The sequence below is a fragment of the Nanorana parkeri genome, unplaced genomic scaffold, assembly GCF_000935625.1.
Source record: "Nanorana parkeri isolate BGI_ZX_2015 unplaced genomic scaffold, ASM93562v1 scaffold1866, whole genome shotgun sequence".
Lineage (NCBI taxonomy): Eukaryota > Metazoa > Chordata > Amphibia > Anura > Dicroglossidae > Nanorana > Nanorana parkeri.
Genome location: NW_017308134.1, coordinates 39,254 through 49,659, shown reverse-complemented (window position 1 = coordinate 49,659; position 10,406 = coordinate 39,254). Strand labels below are relative to the sequence as shown.

The window sequence follows — 10,406 nt, the reverse complement described above, 5'->3', positions numbered from 1 at the left end:
GCTGTATAATAATAATACGATCTCCCGGGGGTCAGGGGTTCTGTGTTGGATCTTTGGGGTGTTCTCGGTATATTCCGTCCTCTGTGTGATACGCGAATGTTGCAAAGTAGATTCTCATGTAGCCAGAAGTTGGGGGATGTGCGCACTCCGGGCCCCTCCTGGGACCTCATTGTTTATTGCCCGGGACCCAATGGCCGACCCCCTGCGCAGAATTCTGGCCATTCTGGACCTTCTCCGAGCTGGTTTATATTTGTCAGGCAAAACAGGAAGTCTTCATACATGTACCCATGGAGGTAAGGGTTCAATCTCTTTCTGTCTGTGTTGTTGGAGAGATTTTCCTTCACTTCCTGTCAACAGAAAATGATACAAAATCTCTCCAAAGTGGTGGGACTTTCCATCCACGGCATTTGTTACTGTAACAGGTGTCCCCGCTGGAAGATTTCCCCTGACTTCCTGTTCTGGTGACACCTGTAACAGTTTGGATTTTCTGGTGATGACGGTGACCGGAACAGATACTGGGTGGGAGATGGGAGGGTCATGGCGGATGCTCGGTGGGATGATGGGAAGAGGATGATGGGAGGGTGATGAGAAGGTAATGGACGGATGTTTGGTGGGTGATGGGAAGGGGATGGACGGATGCTGAGTGGGTCATAGGCTGTTGATGGTTGGTGCTGGGTGGATGTTGGGCAGGTGCTGGGTGGGTGCTTGGTGCGTGATGGATGCTGAGTGGGTAATGGGCCGGTGATGGTTGGTGCTGGTTGGATGTTGGGCATGTGCTGGGTTGGTGATGGACGGGTGATGGTCAGGTGATGGTCGGGTGATGGTCGGGTGATGGTCGGGTGATGGTCGGGTGATGGTCGGGTGATGGTCGGGTGATGGACGGGTGATGGACGGGTGATGGACGGGTGATGGACGGGTGATGGACGGGTGATGGACGGGTGATGGACGGGTGATGGTTGGTGCTGGGTGGATGTTGGGCCGGTGATGGGTTGGTAATGGGCCGGTGATGGATTGGTGATGGTCAGGTGATGGATTGGTGATGGGCGGGTGATGGATGGGTGATGGATGGGTGATGGATGGGTGATGGATGGGTGATGGATGGGTGATGGATGGGTGATGGACGGGTGATGGATGGGTGATGGACGGGTGATGGGTTGGTGATGGATGGGTTGGTGATGGTCGGGTGATGGTCAGGTGATGGACGGGTGATGGATGGGTGATAGACGGGTGATGGTTGGTGCTGGGTGGATGTTGGGCATGTGCTGGGTTGGTGATGGACGGGTGATGGTCAGGTGATGGTCAGGTGATGGTCAGGTGATGGGTTGGTGATGGATTGGTGATGGGTTGGTGATGGACGGGTAATGGTTGGTGATGGACGGGTGATGGTTGGTGATGGACGGGTGATGGCTTGGTGATGGACTTGTGATTTGTTGGTGCTGGATGATCAGATTTAACACCTTTTGTTGATCATTATTTTGGTCGCTCCAAGTGGATTTTGTATCTGCATGGCATGGTCTATGGTGTGACAGCACTGGACCGATATGAGTGGAGATGATTTCGTATGGATGAGATATAAAGGGCGTCTTCCTATCCGGGGGTTTAGTTCACTGTCGCGGTCACTACACGGATCTCGGCCTCAGATGCTGCCTCTCTGATCACAATCGTCAGATCGGCCAGCAGGAGAACAGCTTCCGGGTGTGAGGTTGGGAGTGCCGAGTACAAACATCCATCATCATCAAGTCCAATAAATATATTCATTTGTCTGGAACATTAGGTATAGACCCCACGTTCAGTTCCGGCGTCTCCAGTGAAGGTTCTGGTGATCCTCCACCATACAAAGACATTGTAGACAATTGTGCTCTTCCAGCCTTGTGGTCACAGTTTGGTAAAGACTGGGGTGTCCCGATCCCGATACTAGTATCAGTTTCAGGGCTGATGCAGGGCATTTTCACGGGCACTTGTACTCATGAAAATGCCCTGATACTAAAGGCCGATACTAAAGGCCGATACTAGCTCTTTGCATTTTTGCAGCTGTCTTTGACATCGCTATTCCGGCCACACATCTCCTCCTTCCTGCAGAGACTTGCACAGCACTGGACAGCCCCACAGCTGCTTGTACAGCCCTGGAGCCCGGCACCCACCTGTACAGCCCTGGAGCCCGGCACCCACCTGTACAGCCCTGGTGAGACCTCACGCAACCCTGTATAATCATGAATTGATGGGATCGGTAGTCCTCTATTGCTGAATAATCATGGACTGATTAATTATCAAGAAACTGCCCTAAAGTCATCAGTCACATGTCCCATTAGGAAAAAGTATCGGTAATTGGTATCGGCAAGTACTTGATCTTGAAAAAATGGTATCGGGACATCCCTGGTGAAGACCCTTTTCATCATGACTGTCCCCTGTGTACACAGCCAGCTCCATAAGGACACGGTGTGACCAGCTCGGTGTGAGGAACTCAAGTGTCCTGCACAGAGCCCTGACCTCAACCCTACTGAACACCTTTCAGATGAATTGAAACTCTGATTGTGGGCCGGATCTTCTCATCCAACATCAGCACCTAAATCCAACCCTACTGAACACCACCTACGACCCAGGTCTTCTTGGCCATCATCAGCACCTGACCTCATCAGTGTTGGCTGAATGGGCAAATTCCCAGACACACCCCAAAATCTCCTCCCAGAAGAAAGGAGTCTGTTATAGCCCCAAAGGGGGCCAACTCCATATTGGTGACCTCAACCTTTCTGAACACCCCCGGGATGAATTAGAATGCAGATTGTGAGCCCGGGTCTTCTCATCCAACATCAGTACCTGACCTCACACTTGGGACAAATTCCCACAGACACCCTCCAAATTCTTGTGGACGCCTTCCCAGAAGAGTGGAGACTGTTATAGCCACAAAGGGCGGATCAATTTCATTTTAATAACCATCAGGGGAGGTGGTTGCAGCTCCATATTGATGGCCATGGTTTTGGATGTCCAAAAAGATCATGCGGGTGTGATGTCATGGGTACACATAGCTTTGGCCTTGTGTTGTATTTTTGAATCATTTTTTAAATCAGACTCCATCACTCTTGCTAGACGCCCCTCCCACCCCGACTCACCTTCCATGCATCCTCCTCCACAGGTCAGATAGAAGACTGAAGGGAAGGACGGAGGTCAGATAGAAGACTGAAGGGAAGGACGGAGGTCAGAGAGCAGAGTGAAGGGAAGGCCGGAGGTCAGATATAAGACTGAAGGGAAGGCCGGAGGTAAGATAGGAGAGTGAAGGGAAGGCCGGAGGTCAGATAGAAGACTGAAGGGAAGGCCGGAGGTCAGATAGAAGACTGAAGGGAAGGACGGAGGTGAGATAGAAGACTGAAGGGGAGGACGGAGGTCAGATAGTAGGGTGAAGGGAAGGCCGGAGGTCAGATAGAAGAGTGAAGGGAAGGCCGGAGGTCAGATAGAAGACTGAAGGGAAGGCCGGAGGTCAGATAGAAGACTGAAGGGAAGGCCGGAGGTCAGATAGAAGACTGAAGGGAAGGCCGGAGGTCAGATAGAAGACTGAAGGGAAGGCCGGAGGTCAGATAGAAGACTGAAGGGAAGGCCGGAGGTCAGATAGAAGACTGAAGGGAAGGCCGGAGGTCAGATAGAAGACTGAAGGGAAGGCCGGAGGTCAGATAGAAGACTGAAGGGAAGGCCGGAGGTCAGATAGAAGACTGAAGGGAAGGCCGGAGGTCAGATAGAAGACTGAAGGGAAGGCCGGAGGTCAGATAGAAGACTGAAGGGAAGGCCGGAGGTCAGATAGAAGACTGAAGGGAAGGCCGGAGGTCAGATAGAAGACTGAAGGGAAGGCCGGAGGTCAGATAGAAGACTGAAGGGAAGGCCGGAGGTCAGATAGAAGACTGAAGGGAAGGCCGGAGGTCAGATAGAAGACTGAAGGGAAGGCCGGAGGTCAGATAGAAGACTGAAGGGAAGGCCGGAGGTCAGATAGAAGACTGAAGGGAAGGCCGGAGGTCAGATAGAAGACTGAAGGGAAGGCCGGAGGTCAGATAGAAGACTGAAGGGAAGGCCGGAGGTCAGATAGAAGACTGAAGGGAAGGCCGGAGGTCAGATAGAAGACTGAAGGGAAGGCCGGAGGTCAGATAGAAGACTGAAGGGAAGGCCGGAGGTCAGATAGAAGACTGAAGGGAAGGCCGGAGGTCAGATAGAAGACTGAAGGGAAGGCCGGAGGTCAGATAGAAGACTGAAGGGAAGGCCGGAGGTCAGATAGAAGACTGAAGGGAAGGCCGGAGGTCAGATAGAAGACTGAAGGGAAGGCCGGAGGTCAGATAGAAGACTGAAGGGAAGGCCGGAGGTCAGATAGAAGACTGAAGGGAAGGCCGGAGGTCAGATAGAAGACTGAAGGGAAGGCCGGAGGTCAGATAGAAGACTGAAGGGAAGGCCGGAGGTCAGATAGAAGACTGAAGGGAAGGCCGGAGGTCAGATAGAAGACTGAAGGGAAGGCCGGAGGTCAGATAGAAGACTGAAGGGAAGGCCGGAGGTCAGATAGAAGACTGAAGGGAAGGCCGGAGGTCAGATAGAAGACTGAAGGGAAGGCCGGAGGTCAGATAGAAGACTGAAGGGAAGGCCGGAGGTCAGATAGAAGACTGAAGGGAAGGCCGGAGGTCAGATAGAAGACTGAAGGGAAGGCCGGAGGTCAGATAGAAGACTGAAGGGAAGGCCGGAGGTCAGATAGAAGACTGAAGGGAAGGCCGGAGGTCAGATAGAAGACTGAAGGGAAGGCCGGAGGTCAGATAGAAGACTGAAGGGAAGGCCGGAGGTCAGATAGAAGACTGAAGGGAAGGCCGGAGGTCAGATAGAAGACTGAAGGGAAGGCCGGAGGTCAGATAGAAGACTGAAGGGAAGGCCGGAGGTCAGATAGAAGACTGAAGGGAAGGCCGGAGGTCAGATAGAAGACTGAAGGGAAGGCCGGAGGTCAGATAGAAGACTGAAGGGAAGGCCGGAGGTCAGATAGAAGACTGAAGGGAAGGCCGGAGGTCAGATAGAAGACTGAAGGGAAGGCCGGAGGTCAGATAGAAGACTGAAGGGAAGGCCGGAGGTCAGATAGAAGACTGAAGGGAAGGCCGGAGGTCAGATAGAAGACTGAAGGGAAGGCCGGAGGTCAGATAGAAGACTGAAGGGAAGGACGGAGGTCAGATAGAAGAGTGAAGGGAAGGTCAGATAGAAGAGTGAAGGGAAGGCCGGAGGTCAGATTTAAAGATTGCACATTCTGTTTCTTGCCTGTGTCCAGTTGTGACCGGTTCTCTTATGTCTTAGCCCACCCCCTTCTGCTGTAGGCCATTATAGGTGTTGCCTGTCCTGAGTTTTGTGACATGATGAATTATAGAGGCCGCCACATTTCTTCTCCTAAATCTGTGAAAAATGTCTGAGCAATACATTGTGTCGGGCGATGCCGCGTCCTGTCCGGGAGGAGAACGTCCATTAATAATTGGTAATGGCGCATTAGGGAGCCCGCCGCTTCAGCGTCCTCATAAAGGAAGATGCATTCCCGCTCCATGCTTGTCAATAGGCTGTTTATGGCTTCTGTCGGCTCCGCTCAGACTTATCTTCATTTCAGCCGCGGGATTTTTCATTTGCCGATTGTCCATTTTTAAACATTGATTTCTTTTTTTTTTTCGATGATCAGAATAAATGTGCCGAGCCGGTCGAGGGATTAGAAGACGAGAGGAACTTTCCGAGAGTTTGTTTACTTCATCCGGTCACAGCCCGGGGACTGGAGGATCCATCATTATAGGTTTTTCCAGTGCAGTCTCCAAGCGTACCCTGGTGTCTCTAGTGAGCCTTTATGCACCCCCTTGTTTTGAAGTGCAACCCTGTGACTCCAGTGCACCTCCGTGTGCCTGCTTGTCTTCAAGTGCTACCCTGTGCCTCCTGCATACCCCAATGGTCCTCCATATGTCCAAGTGCTACCCTGTGCCTCCAGCATGCTTCAGTGCACCTCCAAGTGCAAACCTGTGCATCCACTGTGCCTCTGTCACCTGAATGTCACCAAGAGTACCCCTGTGTCTCTAGTGAGCCTTTGTGCACCTCTTTGTCTTCAATTGTTAGCCTGTGCCTCCAGCCCCCCTCTGGGCACCTCAAAGTCTTCAAATGTTACTCTGTGCCCCCAGCATACCTCAATGGGCATCCATGTCTACAAGTGCAATCCTGCACCTCAAGTGGGCCTCATTGGCACACTCATTCACTCATTGGATTTCAGGTCTGTCAATCATAGCAGCTTAGTATTACATGTGGGCGTTACCTAGATTGATCTGTAAGCAAATGCGGCTTGCCTAGGAACGCCCACTCCTCCAGACTGACACCCACCTAATCAAAACATTTTGATATTTGCATAACTCCTCCCAAGAGCCAGCCCACTGGTTGCATCAGGGCTGAGGACTCTCGAGAGGAGTACTGAGGCATGAATAGCACCCTGATGTCCCCTCCCACCAGCCACGAGCTGCCTGCATTGCATAGAGAAGCACATAGACGCAGTGATGACATCACCGGGTACAAAATAAGATATGTGATGAAAACGGAAAGGTTTCATTTAAAAGTGTCATTCTCATGTTGATGAGGGGGAGGGGAGAACCAGGAAATGCAAAATATAAGCAGATTAAGGCAGCTCCATGGGGGGGACGTCTTATCTTGGATATAACATTTAGGGATATACCGATACTAGTATCAATATCGGTGCCGATACCGCGTATTTGGGGCGAGTACTCGCCCAAATGCTCCGATGCCTAGCACGAGTACTTCCTGTATCAGGAAGCCGGGCGGCACGTCATTACACGCTGGCCGGTTTCCTGATTGGCCGGGAAGCCGGCTCCATGCTCTCTTGTCACTTGTGTAATGACGCGCTGCCCGGGTTACTGATTGGTCGGGAAGCTGGCCAATCAGGAAGCCGGGCCCTGTGTAATGACGCAACGCACTGCACTCTGACTGGCTGGGAAGCCGGCTTCATGCTCCCTCGTCATCTCATGGAGCCGGCCTCCCGGCCAATCAGTAAGCAGGGCGTCGCGTCATTACACTGCGCCCGGTTTCCTGATTGGCCGGCCAGGCGGCTCCGCCCAGTTACCGGAGGACGGCCGCGTTCTGCCTGGAGAGGCCCCGGGGGTGACAGGCTGGACATTCCAAGGTTAGAGGGGACTTTCTTATTAATCGGGAAGCCGTGTGGCGAGTCTTTACACGCTGGCCGGCTTCCTGATTGGGACTTCCGTTACTCAGTAATTGGTATCGGCGAGTACCGAAAAAAAATTATCGGTCCTCTGTACCAAAATACCGGTATCGGTGCATCCCTCATAACAATCATTTTAAAACAATAAATTATTCATTATAATATTCAATCTAATCTTTTGATTTACTCGGATTTATGTTTTTTTTTATCTACGCTCCTTTAATTGTCTCTAATTTCTTTTCCTTCGGAAAACCTTCCCAGATAAACGCCGTCGCCGTAAATTTTCTGCTTCTCTGCAATTTTCCTGGTGACGTTTGGCGGTTATAAATAACGCACAAAGCAGCCTCCAAGGTGGAACGCCGGGATCCATTTTGAGCTGCTGTGTGAAGTTAGGGAGTGATTTACGCTTTTGCAGTATGTCCGCTGAAAGCTTTCAAACCGTGCCAGGTCATCAGTGGCCTGTCATAGGGAGACGTTATTTATGGCCTGACGAGGCATCTCCGCCGCTCTTATGTGTGGTCATGTTTATGCTGCTGTACAGTGCTGAAGAGACCTTTTTATTAGGCTTTTTAAACTGCTTACTCTGATTGCTTCTCACAATGTGCATTAGTATCTGCCGCACATCAGATAGAGCCCACCTCATTTCCTGCCTGGAAAACATCCAACATTATCTAGCACTTTCCTCCTGAGCCTGACTACCCACATGCCCGACCTTTTCATTCATTGGATTTCATTTCTCTTAATCATGGAGGCTCAGCATCACATGTGGGTGTTACATAGGACGATCTGCATGCAAATACACCCTGCCTGGGAACGCCCACTTCTCCAGGCTGACACCCAACAAGGCATTTAAAAATTTGCATAACTCCTCCCAAAAGCCAGCCCACTGCTGTATCTCTCTGCCTTCTGTCTAAACAATGTTACTTTGTATCTCTCTATCTCCCTCTGATCAATGTTTATAAACAATGTTACTTTGTATCTCTCTCTCCCTCTGATCAATGTTTATAAACAATGTTACTTTGTATCTCTCTATCTCCCTCTGATCAATGTTTATAAACAATGTTACTTTGTATCTCGCTATCTCCTCTCTGATCAATGTTTATACACAATGTTACTTTGTATCTCTCTATCTCCCTCTGATCAATGTTTATAAACAATGTTACTTTGTATCTCGCTATCTCCTCTCTGATCAATGTTTATACACAATGTTACTTTGTATCTCTCTATCTCCCTCTGATCAATGTTTATAAACAATGTTACTTTGTATCTCTCTATCTCTCTGATCAATGTTTATAAACAATGTTACTTTGTATCTCTCTATCTCTCTGATCAATGTTTATAAGCAATGTTACTTTGTATCTCTCCATCTCCCCTCTGATCAATGTTTATATACAATGTTACTTTGTATCTCTCTATCTCCCTCCGATCAATGTTTATATACAATGTTACTTTGTATCTCCATCTATCTCTGAACACTGATGGCACATTTGTGACAGCTACATCTTCTGTAGTTATACAGTAACTCCCGGCTGTCATTATGAAAGCCAGGAATTGATGACACGTGTTCTTTGGGTGCAGCAGTGGAGTACTGCATACGTCCTGTGTACTTGGATGAAGTTTTGTTGGGTGCGTGCGGCACTTCCACTGCTGGCTACTTATATGAACATCGCTTTTGCAAATTGTCCATTCACAGGACAGACATACGTTTCCTATAATAGAAAATGAGGATTGTAATGCGTTTGGCTGGCACAGCGAGGAGGACGAGATGGAAAATCTGTTCTAGTTGAAATATAAATATGAGGCCAAAATAGCTCCACCGTAGACGCTGATAATGTCATCTGCGTGGATCAATTAGCTAATAACAAGCTAAGTTCATAATCATCATTATCCCGATTACCCGCAGACAGGACGGCCTAATCTTCTCAGCACAACGAGAGGACGCGGCAACGTATAACAAGATATTATTCCACAAATTGCTTTTAGCCAGCGAGATTTCTTTATAATAGGATGTGACATTATTACCTATAAATGGACATTTTGTGAATCATTTTAAGTAATTATTTTCCTTTTTTTTTTTTTTTAAACACAGGTCTGCCGGAGTCCATTGTAGCGTCCGCCTGCTCCAGAGTAGGACAGCGGGTCCTCCATCTTGATGCGTAAGTCTCCCTGAACGCCACGTGTTTTGTAATAGTTAAAGGTTGCCCCACCCAAAACTGATCGTTTTGATGGTTGCTGGAGAGTTAAACCGCCTAATGGTTTCTTGTTTCTCTTTGGGATCCTAGTAGTGAGTTCCCGGGCCTATACACCCGCTGTGCCCATTATGAGGAGCTCGCACCATCCCTGTGCTGAGTTCCCGGGCCTATACACCCGCTGTGCCCATTATGAGGGGCTCTCACCATCCCTGTGCTGAGTTCCCGGGTCTGTACACCCGCTGTGCCCATTATCAGGGGCCCCCACCATCCCTGTGCTGAGTTCCCGGGTCTGCACACCCGCTGTGCCCATTATGAGGGGCTCCCACCATCCCTGTGCTGAGTTCCCGGGTCTGTACACCCGCTGTGCCCATTATGAGGGGCCCCCACCATCCCTGTGCTGAGTTCCCGGGTCTGTACACCCGCTGTACCCATTATGAGGCTCCCACCATCCCTGTGCTGACATTATGACCTTCAGAATCTGATAACATTTTAGGCCCTGTGTAGAACTGAGGGCTAGGTTACGCCCACTTGTGACGCTGAGCCTCCATGATTGAAAGAGGTGAAATCCAATGAATGAAAGGGGCGGGGCCAGGGGCAGCCAGGCAAGATGATGCCGGACGTCCTCCAGCCAGGAAATGAGGCGGAGCTCTGTCTGACTTGCTGCAGCTTCTAATGCGCATTGTGAGATTCTCGCACACTAACAGAATCTGCTGCATGCGCTACTTTCCCGCATTTGTCACACGTGCGCCCCCCCGCGTTGGGTGTGCCTATGTACAAAAACGACAACCGCGCTACGCATGTTAGGGCCCGTTCACACCAGCTGCAGTGCGTTCCGGCCCGATTCCGGCCAGAACGCACTGCCTCGCATTGCGCAGCCGGCTCACTTTTTTGTGGGGCAGGAGGGGGGGGAACCGTAGCCACGCCCTCCGGCCGCAATGCGATCGTCCGCACGGGATAGCAAGGCACATAATGCCTACGGTGCGATCAAAATAGTGCTTGCAGCATTTTGATCG

At 50.4% G+C, this 10,406-nt stretch overlaps 1 protein-coding gene across 1 annotated transcript in view; it reads left to right on the top strand.

The window, feature by feature from the left end:
* Positions 1 to 10,406, top strand: part of LOC108799969 (rab proteins geranylgeranyltransferase component A 1-like) — a 52,069-nt gene that overhangs the window by 2,900 nt on the left and 38,763 nt on the right. Inside the window, exon 2 of the mRNA XM_018571919.1 lies at positions 9,291 to 9,357. Coding sequence (XP_018427421.1) covers positions 9,291 to 9,357 — 67 coding nt within the window. The remainder of the gene's footprint in view (positions 1 to 9,290; positions 9,358 to 10,406) is intronic.